General features: G+C 39.5%; 2 protein-coding genes across 4 annotated transcripts in view; one reads left to right on the top strand and one right to left on the bottom strand.

Moving 5' to 3' along the window:
• Positions 1–1,328: 1,328 nt before the first annotated feature.
• RFESD (Rieske Fe-S domain containing) lies at positions 1,329–10,196 on the bottom strand. 3 transcript variants are annotated; one of them, XM_068535656.1, is made up of 5 exons: positions 10,070–10,196; positions 6,798–6,842; positions 4,297–4,472; positions 4,151–4,185; positions 1,329–2,415 (listed from the first exon to the last, which is right to left on the bottom strand). In XM_068535656.1, exons 2-5 carry the CDS (start codon positions 6,812–6,814, stop codon positions 2,152–2,154), a joined length of 492 nt encoding a protein of 163 aa, XP_068391757.1. In that variant the 5' UTR covers positions 6,815–6,842; positions 10,070–10,196; the 3' UTR covers positions 1,329–2,151. The 3 variants fall into 3 exon arrangements, with proteins under 3 accessions (XP_068391757.1, XP_068391758.1, XP_068391756.1); XM_068535657.1 differs by lacking the exon at positions 6,798–6,842; XM_068535655.1 differs by lacking the exon at positions 10,070–10,196 and having other exon boundaries at positions 6,798–6,991.
• The window catches only part of SKIC3 (SKI3 subunit of superkiller complex), a 169,987-nt gene continuing 162,008 nt past the window's right edge, over positions 10,154–18,132 (top strand). Inside the window, exon 1 of the mRNA XM_068535651.1 lies at positions 10,154–10,338. The gene's annotated coding sequence lies outside the window, so the exon portion shown is untranslated. The remainder of the gene's footprint in view (positions 10,339–18,132) is intronic.

Raw genomic sequence — 18,132 nt, 5'->3', positions numbered from 1 at the left:
CTGCTAAAACGTCATTCTCAAGTATTTATATGGTAGAGAAAATAAAATGAATCGATGTAGTATATATGACTATGGATATTTTTTGATGAACCAGAAAATGTACCATTTGGTGTGTTAGACTCTATGCTATGGTTTATAATATGGGCATGTTTATAATACATTTATGTTTTTATTAAAGACTCATTTAGAGTATCTCTCCAATTACTTATCTGGGAGGGGAAAAAACCCTCCCTGTTAAAATGCTACATATCTTTTTCAGAGATAATAAAAGGATATATATATTTTCTATCTACAGGCTGTATAGTTTCAGTCTGCCTATTATCAGTTATTTTAAAACTCATCTGTAAAGTTATGAAGAGCTTGTAATTCATAGATGTAAATTTATAAAACAAAATATTGTTTACAAGTCTGATGAGGTCTGTATATGAGAGCAAGACATGACATGACATTTTTAATTTCCACAGCTAGAGGAACAAATTAAGAACCAGAAGCCAAGGCCATATTACTCATTGTTGCCACTGGATCCTGAGAAAAAAATGCTTCTGTGATTGGTCCTGCAAACCAGGGTCATGGATTTGCCTGCAGGAGGTACTTTGGTTTCCTCCATGCATTTTAAATTCTGGACACATGTTAAGTCACTGGAGGATTAGCACCTGATATAATAGGCTGGGATGTACCCATCCCAGAGATGGTACATTTCCTGTACCTGATGAGTAGCTGCTGCCAAAAATAGTATTTATAAAAAGCCCAGCCCTGGCTCATTAGTAGTCTAATGAATAGCAAGTGTTGGAATATGGGTAGCATGTAGCAATACATCAGAAAAAAAATGTAATAATATGTAGCAAAGGGCTCTGTAAGCACAGCCTTAATGATACACACTTTATTCACTTATTTTAACAATAACCAAAGGAAAGGATCCAGGTGGGCCCCTTAGAATATTAAGCCTTATTTAATTCAGTCCTATGTCACTAAGAAGATTACTGTGGTTTGAAACTAAGCTCCAATTTTGACAAACAGCTTTTCTCACTCTGAATTAATAATCTGTTCATCCTAGTTCTTTCTGGTCCCACCTACTCTTATATTCCACTATGTGATGCTGAGTTTTAGATGATCAGTACCCAGGGTTTTATAGTACAGTGTGGGCACGACGCAACCAGAACAGCGTTGGCCATAAATAACTGGCATAGAAAAAGCAGGGTGAACCAACTTAGTATCAACCCTGCCTATAAACTCAGAAGACACTGAGAAACAACACCCTATATCTCTTCTCTCTATAACATTTACATGAAACACTTAGTTGTACATACATGCACAAAATTCTACAAAAATAAAATTTAAAAAAACTTTATTTGAAAATTTCATATAGGCATTCAAAGTACCTTGGCTCGCTGAAACTTTCACATCTCGTATGGCTGGGGAGCAGCTGTATCTTCCTTACTTTGAAACTGCCTTGACTGGAGAGAAACGGAGCCAAAGTTTACTTGGTCTTGATGTCAGGCAAATTAAGTTTCTTGTTTTTAAATTCAGCATGTAAACTGATCCCATTTTGGGAGGTATTTTTTAAGTGTAAATGGTCTGCTATATATTTGGAAAAACTGAACAGTTAAGATTTAAGCATTTCAGTGTGTTTAAATTTTACCTAAAAAAAATTATAACGATCAGTAGGGGAGGTGATGAATACATGCGTCAATGAAACAAGAATGGAAGAATGCTGGTAATTGTTGAAGGTGGGTGGTGGAGGTTTATTATTCTGTTTACTTTGTATACATTAAAATTTTTCCATGATAAAGTCTGCTATATCAAGTCGGGATTTTCCCCCTAAATTTTTCTTAGTAGATCTAATTTTTTTAACCTTTCTTCACATTGGTTATTCTAAATTATTTTCATCCTTCTTAAAATGCATATTCTAAACCTATAACCTTCAGGTTTCAATCAATCCAGAGGATTGGCTGAAATGTATTCTGTAGATCCTGATGATGATCCTGACATCACACTAAGTACATGTGCTTTTGAACCTTTCATTTATATGATTGTTAAAGATAATAAATGTGCCTCTTTTGGAAAAAGTTAATCATCTTTGGTATTGAAGCGAGGTTATTCTAAAAATACTTTCAAAACATACACAACATTTTTCATTGCCATAAAATTTTATCAGGAAGAACTCTGAATTACTTTGAAGACTCCAGTGGCATAAAAATCAGAGTCACACTTAAAAGGCTCATTAGAAAGAGTCACATAAATATTCCCATTGTCCACTGTCACTGTGTGAATCCTTTGCTTTATTCCTTTGGAGCACCACTTGGGTTTTGCTGATGGATCTTTAGGGTTTATAGACTGATACAGTCCTTCTCCTGTGGCCAAAGTAATTTTGTATTTATGCCAGGGGCAAACTATACATGGTCGTCCATCAAATTCCTGGGGAAAGAAATAATTGATTTTATAATATGACATTTCCAATGTTGACAATAAACCTCAGGCTCAGAACAGAATCTATTGCAGAAGAACCAGGTTAAAAAACAGGCTTCTCTTTTTTCCTGCCATTTACCAATTATTCAGCATAAGGCAGAATCTAATCTTAGCAGTCATCAAGTTCCTTTTGCAGTTGATAAGAAACCCAGTTTCTTAGAGCTCTATCAGAAGATAACTAGCTCAGGCAACTACACCATGTGACTGCAGTGTGTTGTTATCTGTTAGATATTAATGTCACTTTCTTGACAGAAATGGGGCAAGGGCTTCAAGTGCTTCTAAACGAATTTTCACTAGCTGGTGGAAGAATGGTAAGCTTCAGATATAATTTCAAGAGAGGTTACTAAAGGCATAAGTGCATATGTTAACTGAAGAGCAATTTATGGCCCAAAGTAGTTAATTCCCAACTTTTAACTGTCTTAAAGCAGTGCTTCTAAAATTTTAAAAAGCATGGGAATCACCTGGATCTTGTTTAAAGGCAGCTCTTGCTTAAGTTCCGTAGTCCAAGAGCAGGGCACAATATTCTGCATTTTTAAGACACTCCCAGGTGTCACCAGTGTTGCTGGTCTATGGACCACACTTTGAGTAGCAAGGTCTTACAGCTGTCATTATGGTCTGAAACCGAGGGAAATTCTTCCACACTATCATCCAGATGCTTACATTTTATCTCTACACCAGAAGTGCAGAAATGCTGTTTTGTACCACCCTCCCCTGCCAGAACCGTCAGCAAACAACGGTTTCATAATTCATAAATTCATTCATAATTTAAACACACATGTTTTAACATGAGGACAGGTGTGGAACTAGGTAGCTATGAAGTGTAGAGAGAGTGGAACACTAAATTTAAGCATGTACTTTGTACCAGTCAGAGAGATAGAGATAGTGAGGGGAGAGGGAGAAGGGGAGAGAGAGAAGTTTCATGAAGTAGAAAACAAGAAATTAGGCAGCTGGCTTGAGAATGCAAGGACGTAAGACAATGTCCCCATTCCTTCCTCAGTTAAGCCTTCACAGTGTTACTTCTTTCTTAAAATATATATTTTTATATCTTTATTAAATTATAAAAGTAATAGATACACATTGGAAAAATTCAAACTATGTAGAAGTGTATAAAGTAAAAAGTGAATGTTATTTTTTATTTTAAAAAAATGGGATCTCATTAGACCTATTATTCTACGACTTGCTTTTTTCACTCAAAAATATAGTTGACAATCCATGCCTCATTAATTTAATGGTTGTATACTATTCCATAGCATGGCTATTCATAATTTAAACTGTTTCCTATTGTTGAAACATTTAGATTTCCTTCAACTTTTCGCTACACTGAACCTCTCCTATATATGTGTGTGTGTGTATATATATATATACTTTAGTGTATATATATACTTTAGTGTATATATAGGTAAGTGTATATATACTTAAACATTTGTGCAATAATATGCAGGGTAGATCTCTTAGAGTATATTTGCTAGGTCAGAAGACAGGCATATTTTTCATATTTACCTGTAAAATGGTTTTCTTTACATTGTAGTGTTGTGAATTCCTAGAATATTGGTAATTGTACTCAAAGCATTAAAATATAGTTCAAACCCAAATATAAATTATTTTTGAATAGAGACTGTAAATATAGTAAGAACATAAATAGGAAACATGTGAGTTTGTTGAGAATAGATTTAATTTTACATACCTCTATTTCTCCTAAATGTAAAGGTCCTCCTGAGTCTGCAAAGGAATTGAATATTACATCTAGTCACTAAAAAAAAAAAATCAAATTTTGAAGTTTCGTGGATAGTAAACAAATACAAGGTTTACAAATGAAAACTAAAATCTTACGGTAACAGCGAATATCCATAGCATGATATTCTCCTCTGTGGTAGAAAATGACCACTTCTCTATCATGGACAACAGCTGTCATTCTTTCAGATTTTTTAATATCTTCTTCTCTGCCAACACAGACAGAAGAATATTTCTTCGTTTCAGGATCTTGCTCAGAGCCGTCAGGATCCATGCTAGTTGAACAACAACAAACCACAAACAAAAAAAGAAAGAAAAAAAATGACAGGTGGTCTTCACTAGTTCCACTACACTTAACTCACAGAGATAATCATATCATAAGAGAAGACTCATTTCTCTGAGACTGATGGAGGTACTTTTTTGTAGCTATATAAAATTAAAAAAAAAATACTGGATAATAGTCATGATTGTCAGCTAGAGCTCTTAAAACTTGCCAAAATTAGGGAGGACTGCCTACTTTGAGGCTGGACTAGTACTTGATTCACTTCATTGCATTAGACAGATATTTCAGAACTCCTAAGATACAGACACTAAAGTATCACTATCCTTTTATTCCCTCTCAAATTCAGTGGTAAACAACATCTGCCTATTATCCATGTTGTTTTCAGCTTCTGCTGAAGGTAGGGTTTTTCAATAGTCTGAATAGTCTTGGACCCCTTGGTTGACGTGGCTCACTTGGTTTTGCCTGGAGTGGGCAAGCCAGCTCTTATAGATCAACCAGATAACTGTATTCTAGTGGGAGGGGATAAGTGTGAATGGATGTCTTCCATTTTCTTAACTCACACAGAAAATGTCATTACTTTCTTCTGTCTTCTTTGGGCATTCAAAAATATGACTTTCTCCTCAATTAATTTATAGAAGTATATAAATTTTAGAGAATTTGTAGGTATTCTAAATATATTTTTTTCTTAGCACAGATATTCAGCCTATTTCTTTGAAAGCAACCCTTCAAAGAGACTTCTGTGTACTTTAAGAACACAGCCATAGTCTGTTAATTCCATAAGAAAGAAACATCAAGATATATCATTGTCAGGCATTTAAGGCCCCACGTAGAGGATTTTCCCAAGGGCCTCCCGTATGAGGGTATTTAAGGTTTTTTCCTATGATAGTTTCTAAATAAAACTATATATCATGTTTTGCCAAGAATTTCTATATTTGTTCTTTCTCCACTTCTAATTCTAAATCTGGCGTATTATTCCTATCCTCTTTTCATTAGGGTTGCTATCCCAAAGTTTCTGGAAACATTCCTGCTTTTTCTCCCTATCTCAGGAGAGAGATTGTAGTGGTCCATAACTTTCAAAAAGTGTAAAGAACCACGTATCTTAGGATTGACAAAGAGCTTTCTCCCCTAGGCAAGAGTATATTTTGAATCTTTGCATGTAATGCAATAAAAATCACAAAAATTGAGGCCACTCAAAGGGTTGTGCTTTTTCCTTTATCTCCGAATAACTGGAGCAAGGGTTAACAATGCAAACTTCAGTGTACAAATTTGACATCTCTGTTATTTCCTAAACCTGATTTGTGTAATGCTTTCCTTTATACATTGAATTCAAAGCCCCAGTAAGAAAACTGAGTGAGGCACAAGAGGCTGGGCTCATGAACTAGAGTGAAGGAGCAACAGAAAAGAAATAAAGGGTAGCTCCCAGGTTTTAGGTTTGTGCAACTACATGGTCTGTGACTGTGAATGGGAAGACTGAGAAAGGAATGATATTTTGCAGGAATGGAAAAATCAGGAACTAGTTACATACTGCACATAGTGAGTTTGAGGTACTTAAAAGACATCCAGGGAGATATCAAGTCCAAAGTCAGATATATGAGACTAGCATTGAGAATCACTAAAGATATAAATTTGGGAGTTTTCAAATTACAGAATTCAACAGAATAACTTGGAGTGGGAGTGTCAATAGGGAATAAGATCTAATACAATTCTTGAAGTACATCCAACATTTCGATTTTCTGGGTTAGCCATGGCTGACCAGAGGCTGTATTACAACATCTCTAAATGGTTACCTGGTTTTACTTGATTTTGGCAGGTACCCAAAGTACACAAATTACTCAGGTGGTAACATTTACTCCACACTGTTGGATGTGCAGCCTTTATCACATTTTGTGACAGAACAGACAGAGGGGCAACAATGATAAGAAAAATGGGAACAGACAGATGAAAAGAGGAGAGGGGGAAATTGGCTAAAGAAAAAGAAAAATATGGAATATGAAACACATATAACTGACAAAGGACTAAGATTCAGAATATATGAAGAACTCCTATAAACAAGAAAATAACAAATAGCCATTACAAAAATCGGCAAAAGACAAGAAAAAATATTTCACAGATGAGGAAATTTGAATGGCTGGTAATCACATGTAAAGATGCTCAACCTTATTTGTAGGAAAATGCGAAAGAAATGTAAAGCAAAGTCAAAACTGGATACTACTTTCTATCCAACAGACTGGCAAAAAAATATAACAAGTATTGGTGAGGATATGGAGCAACTGATATAGTGATGACATAAATTAGAGTTACGACAGTCTGGCGTTACCTAGTAAAGCTGAACATATTCACGACCCAGTATATTCACGACCCACTTCAGGTATATTCCAGCGAAGTGTGCACAGGTACACCAGGAGACATGAACAAGAATGGTTATAACAGCAAAAGACAGGAAACAACTCAAAATCCATCAACAGTAGAATGGATAACTTTTATACTCATTCAATGAAATGCTGTTTAGCAGTGAAAAATGTATGGCTACATCAAGTTGGATTAATTTCAAAAATGTAACTTTAAATGAAAAAAGTTTTAAGAATTCAGAGTATGCTTCCATTTTTATCGAACGGAAAAAGGGGCAAAACTAAATATATTATTCATGGATAAATGTATATAGGGAAAATTTACAAAGAAAAGCAAGGGGATAATAAACACAAATTTTCTTAAATGTCTGTCAATATATTACATTTAGTCTTATATTTAAAATTACTTTTTTTCAATATTTAAGTTGTATCCTACTTTATATTTATGTAGCAAATGGTCCAAAATCCAAGAAAAGGGATAAAATGGTACTTTCTATCCTCAGAGAATGTGCCTGTACATAGATCATGAATGGACTATTTGAAAGTTTTGTACAGCTTATTTCAAGACTTGCCACTACAGGAGGAAATAAATGAATAGTTCTCTTACTTTTTTTTTTCCAGGCAAAAACTAGAAAAGAAATACTAGTATCAAGCAAGCAACAAAACACATGAGATGTGCAGTAGCCTCAGAAGTTAATTAAGTTCTACCCAACTCCCAAATATATGAGAACCAAACATTATCCTTCCTCGTTTAAGTCTCTTAGAACATAAAGTCTTTGCAGGGTTTTCCCCCAACCGAGGAAAACTGTAGGCAACTTTGCAGGGGCTGATAAGAAATGAGCAGAGAAAGCTGGGGCTAAACGATAAAGATTTCAGAGCAGTATGATTAGTTTTGCATTTGCATTTTGCTTAGGAAAGTATTATCTCATCCTTCAAATAATTGTTCCCTCTAAGCATCATAAGTGGTTCTATTTATTTATGATATCTGGTGACTATTTATAATTAACACCCATATTATTCTTAATCCAATATTGTGAATATCACAGTCCATTCATACAACAACACGAGTCAGTGTGTTCACCTTAATTACTGTTAGTTTGATGCACTATTCATATGCTCCCACACATTTCCTCTGTTTTGAGTCAACTTTAAGATAGTAGAATCTTTTTATTTTTATTTTTTATAAATTTATTTATTTATTTATGGCTGTGTTGGGTCTTTGTTGCTGCGCACAGGCTTTCTCTAGTTGCGGCGAGCGGGGGCTACTCTTTGTTGTGGTGCACGGGCTTCTCATTGCGGTGGCTTCTCTTGTGGAGCACGGGCTCTAGGCGCGCGGGCTTCACTAGCTGTGGTGCACAGGCTCAGTAGTTGTGGCACACGGGCTTAGTTGCTCCACGGCATGTGGGATGTTCCTGGACCAGGGCTCGAACCCGTGTTCCCTGCATTGGCAGGCGGATTCTTAACCACTGTGCTACCAGGGAAGTCCCCAAGATAGTAGAATCTTAACAGAATAAAAAGAAAGTGAAAAATGAAATGGCTTACCCAGTATGGGAGCCAGATGAAGAAAACTGCCTTCTGAAATGTTGAGCCATTTTATTCCACAGTTCTCTTCAAGAAATATTTTTTGGCCTGTGCCTAAAATTAGGTTTCTAAAGGTGCTAACACCACATAAAAGTACAAATTAGCTAAATGGATCCTCTGTCTCTATTAGATACCTTTCCAGCATAGGGAATCTATTCAGGTTGAATTTTTAAAAAGCGTAACTTAAGTTTCTAGAAGGCAGTGGGACAAAAGAAACATGAAATTAAAGGAATTTGTTATTCTTCTTGAGCACAAAAGCACAAAGGTGCTTTTACTGAGTCTGGGGACTTGGCCTACACGTTATCAGAATGCATAGCTCCAGGGTGACACCCTTGCTTTTAGGTTCAGAGAAGAGAAATGCCTTAGTTTTATATTGCTTTGGATGGCAGAATAACAACAGATAAAAGCTAGCTATCCTTCAGTGAGTGCCAAGTGCTTGGACTCTTTGCATATACGAATTCATTAATTCTCAGAAAAATGCCTATCTTCCAGAGAAGGAAACTAAGGGTAAAGGACCTCCTTTAACAAAAGCTTGCCCAAACTCACAAAATAGCAGTGAAGATTCAAACCGAGATATTATGAGTCTAAACTTTGTGCACACTGATATATAAATCTTAACATTTTATCTAAGTAGCATCCACGGATTTATAAAAATAGGTGGCCTGCGGGTAAACTATCTTGAAGGTACAAAACCTTTTAGTAAAGATATGTGTGTGTATACACCATATATATATATCCGAAGATGATGGTCCTGAATTTTTTTAAATTTAGGAACGCCAATGTGCAAGAGTCGTGTCAACAAATGTTTAAAACGTAATATTCCCTAATAATTTAATCAACTTGAGCAGCCTTGGAGCTACTGTCGTCTGTGATATTAGAGATCTTTGAGCACCAGGTGCGCTCACCTGGGTTTAAATCCCGGCTCTGCGTGACTTGGGAGAAGTCGCCTAATTTCGCTGCGCTGCAGCTGCGCGGCTATAAGAAAGCCCTGCACATAGGGCGGTGGTGAGGGATAAATGCCTCTCCGTAGTCAAGTGTCTAGAGTACGGCCGGAGCGTGGGAAACGCTGCGATCACGGTAGCGGCCATCTCTAAGGCCTGCTCTCTCTGACAGCTTATGAGCGAGGACTTCAAGCTGTGTTTAACGTTTGAGTAAAGACGGCCTGCAGTTTTCAGACCGACCGGCGCTCAAAAACCGCAGAGATAGCCCGAGCGTGGCTGTCCAGATGTGGCTGATCGTTCCGCCTGCAGACCTCAGGAGACGGATAACTAGGACGGCTGGTGCTGCAGAAACCCTGGAGCGGTTTTTAGGCGTGAGAGCGCACAAATGCCAGGAAAGCTTGTTGAAAAACGCCTACTGAGGCGGCAGGTCCGGGGTGCGGCCCAGACTCGACGGTGAACAAGCTCGGTGACCCTGCAGTGCCCGGGCGGAAGCCTGCGCTGGGGGTTAACGGTTAAGGAACGCGGCATCGAGGCCGGCAGAGCTGCAGTGCTCAGAAAGGCCGGGAGCAAAAGCCACACAACACCCGCCCTCGCCTTCTCCAACTCGCCGCCGCCGCCGGAAGCCCGAGCCCTGGCCCGCCGTCCGACCGGAAGCAGCGAGCCTCTTGAGCCCCGCCCGGCGCCCGGCCGCCCAACCCCGCGGCAAGAACAGAACTTACCTGCCTCAAGTCCCCTGCTCGACCTCCGCGAGACCCGGCGGCAGCGCCCCCGCGTGAGGCTACTGAGCGAGCCAGGGCTCCGGCCACCGCGTGGAGCTCCCCGGGGCGGGGCGGGGCGAAGCTGCCCACGTGACCCGAGCGCGCCTGACCCCGCCCCCGGGACGGCATCTGCGGCTCAGCTGGCTGACGACCCCACCTGACAGCGACCGCCAACCACCCGCGGTCCGCCGGGACCTCCGAACCGACAGTCTTAATCGTGTTTGACAAACGTAGGTGCCATCAGTTTATTTTTAAATGTTTGTTGAGCTCACCACGTTTATCCAGATTTTAAACTCACTCAGGGGTCTTATAGGAATTTAGCTCTATAAAAATATTTACCAAAGTTCGTCACGATGCATATAATCTATGTATAAAGATGTTTATTGCAAGGAAAGAGTGACAGTAGCTCAAATGGGCATCAACAGGGAAGTGGTTAAATACAATACAGTGTAGACATGTGAATTACTTTGTAGCCACATACTCAAGAGCACATTGGAATGTGCTTTCTTTGGTGTAAATAAAAATTATTTCTCGAGATGCAAATATGTAGATATATACATAAGCTTTTAAAAAAATTAAGAGTGGTTACTTGGGGGAGATGGGTTTCACTTTCATTTTTTGAACTTTGCAACTTTTTTTCTGTTTATACTTCCCTGAGAAAAAAACAAAAACAAAACAAAACAAAACCCACACACCTCACACTTGTGTTCAAAGTGGAAGCTAGATGAGTCTCGTAGGTTTTTTTAAGTTTCCTTGGCTATCTCCTAATGCAGTGGTTTTTAACTTTGGTCACAGTTTAGTCACCTGGGACTCGTGATGCCCAAACCAATGAAATGAATCTCCACGGGTCATGGGAGGAGGGGGAATCGACATATTTTTTCTAACCTCCCAAGTGATTCCAGTGTGACCTTAAGGTTGAAACCCACAATCTATATTTAATATGCTGACATACTGATCTCAGGTCCTTGAGAGGCCCAACGGGCCAGGGGCAGCTGAAGCCCCAGAGCCTTATTCATTTACCCCAGTATGCCATATAAATGCCATTTTTTTCTATGAGCCAAAACATGTAAAAGATTGAGAAGCTCAGAATAATGGATATGTCTCCAGTGCTATTTCTCTTCCTTTCAGTATAGTTTCAGGGTGACAGTAATATTTTATGGGATAATTTCCTTTTTTGACCATTTGTTTCAATGAGCCAAGTACAAATTAACCATCTAGTTTTGTTGAATCACTTTACCAAAGTGATAATAAAATATGTTTGGATTTATTATAATTTACATTATCTGTTAGCTGTCCCAAATTATTTTATTGGCACATGGAGCGTGTTAGCAGTCCTCGGCTTGTGTCATTGAAGGACTAAATAAGTTTGCCATTTTTAATGAAAAGTACTCTTTTTTTTTCCGCATAATTTGGGCATTAAAATAAGACACATCTTAGATCCACTGACCTTTAAATATGATTTTGAATCAATTGGAGACCTCAGTAGATAAGCACTCTTAGGTACACAAGAAGAATGAGAGAGAAATGCAAAACTTTCTTTTATCTCTACCTAAAGTATTAACGTGGTTGGCCACATGAAAATATGAAATGCTTAGAAAGGTGTAGTGGGAGGCAGAATAAACTACCTCTCTCCACTTCTGAGACTCACATACACAAAGGTATGTGCCTAGCCTAGCTGGCACAGGCATGTGAGTTAACAGCGGGAACCCATAAAGTCCATTTGAAAGTCATTACAGTTCAGAATAAAATTCATGATTCCTACTGTCATTTTCCTTTTCTTTCCTTTCCTCCCTCCCTCCTTTCCTTCCTTCCTTCCTTTCTCCCTCTCTCCCTCCCTCTCCCCTTCCCTCCCCCCCACCCCTTTCTTTCTTTTCTTGGCAGTAGAACAGTTCCAGCCAGTGTGAGCAACACTTCCACAAAGTTCTACCTGAGGACATTTGGGGGCAGTTTCTACTTCTCTCCTTGGAACCAATTTTTGTGTCAGTTCCTTCCATTAGTTCTTTCAGGCTTCCCTTTCCTACTAGTGACACCTAGTGGTAGCCCTGGCAGGAGTTCTGTTCCCAGTCACCAAAAACAGCTTTCCCTCTATGATGTTGCCCCTCAATATCTTTGTCTATAAATAGTTTCAGATGTCCCTTCCCACCTTTGTGAGCCCCCTGCTCTGCTCTTAGCAGCAAGCTGTTTCTAGGCGAGCTTTTCTGAGACCAAACGTTTCCTTCAGAGAGGTTCAAAAACTGCCTTCAGTCCTAAGCCAAAGTCCGTCTTGTGAGCTAGTGAAAACCTTTGTATGTTGCTAGTTTCACTACAGGGAGTCTTGAAGAGTATCAGTTAATCTGGATTTCCTACTCCTTCAAACCAGAAAAGGGTGATAACGTTGCCTGTATTCGGCCATTGGGATTATGATCATGAGAAAGTGATGGTGGCTTTATATACCACCTATCTGCTTACAACTCCAAAATGAAAGTCTGAACAACATTCATTTGTGTGGATGCCTACATAATATTCCCACCTGGATATTACAACAGAAACAGTGGTGTTCATCAAATATCCCATCTACTAGCCCACATTTCCCAGCCCCACCTATAGTCAGTTGAGGCTGTCACTCCCAGACTGAATCATAGAAGGACAGATATGAGACCTCATCAGTTGTGTCTTTTTCTGTCACAGTTGACTTTCTAGATGGTGGAGCCTCCATCAGCACCCCCAACTCACCAACCTCTGTCAAGCCATAAAAGACATGTAACTAATGAGAGAAATAAACTTTTGTGGTGTTAAGCCACTGAAATTTTAAGGTTGTTTACAATTGCAACAGCATAGTTTAACCTGATGTCTCATACACAGGTGTCTCCAATTTTATATGTTCAAAATTGAAATGCTAAATTTCTCCCATAAACCTGTTCTTCCTTTGTCTTTTCCATCTCCGTAAGTGACAACACTGTCTATTCACATGCTTAAGGTAGAAACCTAAATGCCATACTTGAGATCTCCCTTTTCTTCACTCGTCCTATGCAGAACAGTTAACACATCTGACCTGAGACTACTGTCCTTAAAAAGCTCTGCTGGCAAGGTTGGCCCTTAGCTGGCATCTGGGAACTCGGTTGGTAAACGTTTCCTACACTGATATAAAAATTTCCCTGAGCAATAAGGGTGACTCACTGTGCCTAAACTGTACAAACAGTATGGTTTATGCTAACCACAACCTGCTTTCCTTCTGGGAGGTTGGAACTTTGGTATATGCTGGGCAGAGGTGCCTATGTGACCAGCCCCCAATAAGAACCTTGGGTGCTGAGTCTCTAATGGGCTTCCCTGGGCAGAAACATTGCATACATGTTTCTGCATTTTCATTGCTGGAGGAAGGGGGAGCTAGCTGTGTGTGACCCCTCATGAGAGGGAGCATGTATAAGGAAGCCTGCACGTGGATCCTTCCATATTCCACCTGTGTTCTTTTTCCTTTGATCCAGCAGTGTGTCCTTACAACATCATTGTAATTGTAATAATCTTAGCATGAGAAGAACTATATCATGAGTCCCATGAGTCCTTTTAGTGAATCCCTGAACATGAGGTGGTTTTAGGGACACCCCTAAAACCACCTGTATCTAATCCAGCACTGAGTTCTGTCAGTTCTATTTCCTAAAATGTATTTCAAATGACTCTGCTTCTTTTCTTATCTGCTGTCATCACTCTGGAAGGTGATTTTATTTGTGTTGGACTTTGAGAGGACCCAATAAATAGCACCTTTCTTTTCTGCCTGAGTTTGGAACCAACTGAGATACAGAAAGTGATCAAAGTGTAAGCTGTATTTATAATAAAAATCTAGATTGGAGTGGGTTAAATGTGCAAGCAAATGGACTTGCTAACAGTCTCCTGAATTAAACTGCTGCTTTCTGCCTTGGAGCTGTCCTCTTGAGAAGACAGGTGAGACTGTACTCCGCAGGCACACAGATCTGTAGAAACGAGAAGGAAGGGGCTGAGCTGAGCATACCAAAAAAGGAGTGAAGGTTGCAGATTTTAAGAAAAAATTAGAAGGCTTCTTGCTCACTCCTGATTTCTGTCTTCCAGGTGGAACTCCAAGTCTTGGGCATGAAGCAAATGAAACACAAGCTGGCCATAAGTAGGGGGTGGAGAAAGGAGTGTAATCAGTGAACACCAGGGTAGTCTGCCCTGAGCCTCAAGCAAAACATGGGCCATTAGTACCAAGCCAGGCTTAGCAAATATGCACAGAGCTACGTGGGCCCAGCAAAGGCACAGCCCAGAGAGTCTTAGGTGATGTGGGCCTTAGGGTGCAGACTGCTGCTCCTTGACCTTGAACCATGTTCAGAACATATTTATTCTACCACACTGGGACTCAGCAGAGGTAGGGAGGCCACAAAGACCTCTGAAATCAGGCATAACTAAGGCAAGGACTATATTATAGGAAAAATATAGTTTTTGCTACATTGGCCTTTCAGACAATACTGGATAGAATAATATTTGCTGCAGTTAGAGGCAGTGAAGTTATGCCTCAGGTCCCCTCGCATTTGTGGGCCCTTTCCAAGGTCCTAAGGGACCCTAGTAATGTGTTCACATGGTCGTCCTTTATATCCTTTTAATGTAATTTGGAAACATACAAAATTACAGAAAAGTAATACAGGGAACTCTATCCCCCAAACAGCCATTTGAGAATATGTTGTCCATCTGATGCCCCATCAGCCCCTAATGCTTTAGTGTGTGTTTCCTCCAACAAAAAAAGGGTATTCTTCTACAGAACCACAATACAACCCTCAAAATCAGGAAGTTAACACTGACATATTTCCACTATCTAATCCTCACATCTAGTTCAGAATCAAGTTGGCTTTAGTTGTCATATCTCTTTAGCGTCCTTGGCTGGGGCAGTTCCTCAGTCTCTCCTTAACATTCATGACACTGACATTTATTTTGTGGAATATCTCTCAACTGAGGTTCGTCTGACATTTCCTCATGATCAGATTCAGGTCATGCATTTTTGGCAGGAACATCACAGAGACTGGACTCTGCGCCCCTGTAGGGTTGCCACTCCACTCCCTTCTCGCTCAGCACAAGCTAGACTCACTCCACCACCATGTTGACATCTACCCCACTCATGCTTTCACCCCACTCTGAGCCACTGTGCATCACCCCACTCCCCCAGCCAGCCAGCATGGGTCTCTACTCTGTCCCACCTGCTGGCTTTAGGACTGAATTGTTCAGGAAGGAAAGAGAAGAGGGAAAAGAATAGTGGTCATATATTTCTGTAAAATGTACAGAAGTGAGATGATTTAAATGGATTAAGGCCTTTGTCTCTTTTCCTTCTGTCACTCAGGCATTTTAGGAATTTGGCTAAGAGGTAGTTGAGTTGGAAATACACGGGTTTAATAGGATCATTTATATGATTTGCATCCAATTCTGTGTATAGTTATGTTTTTGCTGGCTGTCCTAGTGTAGAAATGGCTTCCAAAGATACTCCCACTGTCCACTGTAATGACTCTCCTCATTTGCAGACATGGAGGTGAGGGCTAGGGTTCTATTAACATGTGAGTATGTGCTGTGATGTCTGGCTCAGAAAGTATGGGAGTGCTGGAGGAAAAACAGAGTTTGAAATGGTAGAGCCAGAAACTGCTCTATGGAAAATTCTGTCATCAGATTTTTTGTAAAATTGTAAGCATAAGATTCTGTTCTCGTGGACATAGTACACATGGAATATGCTCAATAATACAGCATTTAAACTATAAATCCACCATACACCTTTCTTGATGGGAATCATATGAAACAGAATTTATCAGGATTCCTATGAGCACACAAACCGGTACTAGGACTACATGCTGTTTTATGCTTCTTGTCAATTAAAAATGTTTAATGCAAATCAAACCCACAATGAGATATCACCTCATACCTGTCAGAATGGTTATCATCAAAAAGTCTACAAATAACAAATGTTGGAGAGGGTGTGGAGAAAAGGGAACCCTCTTGCACTGTTGGTGGGAATGTAAATTGGTGCAGCCACTACGGAGAACAGTATGGCGGTTCCTAAGGAAGCTAAAAATAGAATTACCATATGATCTAGCAATTCTACTCCTGGGTATATGTCTGAAGGAAACGAAAACACTAACTTGAAAAGATACATGCATCCCAATGTTCATAGCAGTGTTATTTACAATAGGCAAAATATGGAAGCAACCTAAGTGTCCATCGACAGATGAATGGATAAAGAAGATGTGATACATATATGCAATGGAATATTACTCAGCCATAAAAAAGAATGAAATTCTGCCATTTGCAACAACATGGATGGACCTAGAGAGTATTAGTGAAATAAAACAGAGGAAGACAAATACTGTTATCACTTATATGTGGAATCTAAAAAAATAAAACGAATGACTATAACAAAACAGAAACAGACTCACAAATGTAGAGAAAAAACTAGTGGTTACTAGTGGGGAGATGGAAGGGGAGAGAGCCAAGTTAGGGGTAGGGGATTAAAAAGCACAAACTACTATGTATAAAATAAATAAGCTACAAGAATATATTGTACAGCACAGGGAATACAGCCAATATTTTGTAATAACTTTAAATGGAATATAATCTATAAAAATTTTGAATCACTATGTTGTACACCTGAAACTTCTATAATATTGTAAATCAAGTATACTTCAACTAAAAAATTTTTTTTAAAGATTATGCTGTAAGAAAGATTGAGTTATCTTTTTTTTTTAAATAGAAAATATTATCATAAAACGTGAAGCAGGACTTCTCTGGTGGCACAGTGGTTAAGAATCCACCTGCCAATGCAGGGGACACGGGTTCGAGCCCTGGTCCGGGAAGATCCCACATGCCGTGGAGCAACTAAACCCGTGCACCACAACTACTGAGCCTGCGCTCTAGAGCCCACGAGCCACAACTACTGAAGCCTGTGCGCCTAGAGCCTGTGCTCTGCAACAAGAGAAGCCACCGCAGTGAGAAGCCCACGCGCCGCAACTAGGGAAAGCCCCTGTGCAACGAAGACCCAACGCAGCCAAAAATAAATAATAAATAAAAAAATTTATTTTAAAAAACACAAAAAAACCGTGAAACAATGGCTCAAGCGTAGGAAGACAAAAATTGTAGGAAAAAAGTATTATAGTGGTGTGTCTGAATTGATTAACGAATGTTTGCTATTATGTTCATTTTTTAATTTTATATTTTTTGTGATTATTTGCCCATTCTAAATAAATATTCACTTTCATTCCTAATTTTTAATTTATTATTTTGTATTCTTTTTCTGAATGAGATCCTGCCCCACCTCCCAACCCCACCCAATTGTGACCTGGATTTACCCTCAGCTGCATTTAATCTACAAGGCAGCTGGCCCTGCGCCTGCTGCAGAGCACCAATGAGTTTCTAACAGGAAATTGTCCATGACAGGCATGAGTAAGGTGCGCTGCTTGGGCCGCTCCAAATTCCATTTTGCATTCTGGTCCAGAGAGGGAAGCATAGAGGGATCCCTTGGATTCCTGTAGGATGTCACATGCTCAGTCACTCTGCACCATGCAGAGTCAAGATGGCTCTGGAGAAAGTATACCTAGAGGCAGATTGCTTAGCCAAAGTCACTGAAAACAGCCACTGAGGCACAGGACTGAAAACATATGCTCCAAGAGAGCTGCATGACGTGATAGAGGCCCTGCTCGATCCAGTAGGAGGGCTCAGAGTGGAAAAGAGATTTTTAATTGGTAAGAGAAAGACTGAGGCCTCCACTTTTGTAAATTTGTAAACTTGCAAGAAGGCAGGAATGATTCAGTTGTCTCTGTCTCAGATAAATGCACAGATGGATCTTCCCCCACCCCAGATTTTTAAACATGATGCCAAGTTAATCCCTTATGAAAAGATTTTTCCCAATTGAGTTTACCTTCATGGTTGGACCACCTGCATTGACCAACTGACAGCCAACCTTGGAAGCTGAGACCAAGCTCTTTCCTTCTTTCAGATCCTAAGTCTATACTAGAATCTTTGATGACACCAAGTGCAATACTTGGTTCTGGGAATACCGTTTTGTT

The sequence above is a fragment of the Eschrichtius robustus genome, chromosome 2 (assembly GCF_028021215.1).
Source record: "Eschrichtius robustus isolate mEscRob2 chromosome 2, mEscRob2.pri, whole genome shotgun sequence".
In the NCBI taxonomy this organism is placed as follows: Eukaryota; Metazoa; Chordata; class Mammalia; order Artiodactyla; family Eschrichtiidae; genus Eschrichtius; species Eschrichtius robustus.
The sequence above is the reverse complement of the archived record's forward strand: the minus strand, read 5'-3'. Positions and strand labels throughout refer to the sequence as shown.

Excerpts from the sequence above, each read along its gene's own strand:
- RFESD (XM_068535656.1), bottom strand. Across the intron at positions 4,186-4,296 it reads TATGGATATTCGCTGTTACC|ACTCAGGAGGACCTTTACAT; the intron begins GTAAGATTTTAG and ends ATTCCTTTGCAG. Across the intron at positions 2,416-4,150 it reads TACATTTAGGAGAAATAGAG|GAATTTGATGGACGACCATG; the intron begins GTATGTAAAATT and ends TTCTTTCCCCAG.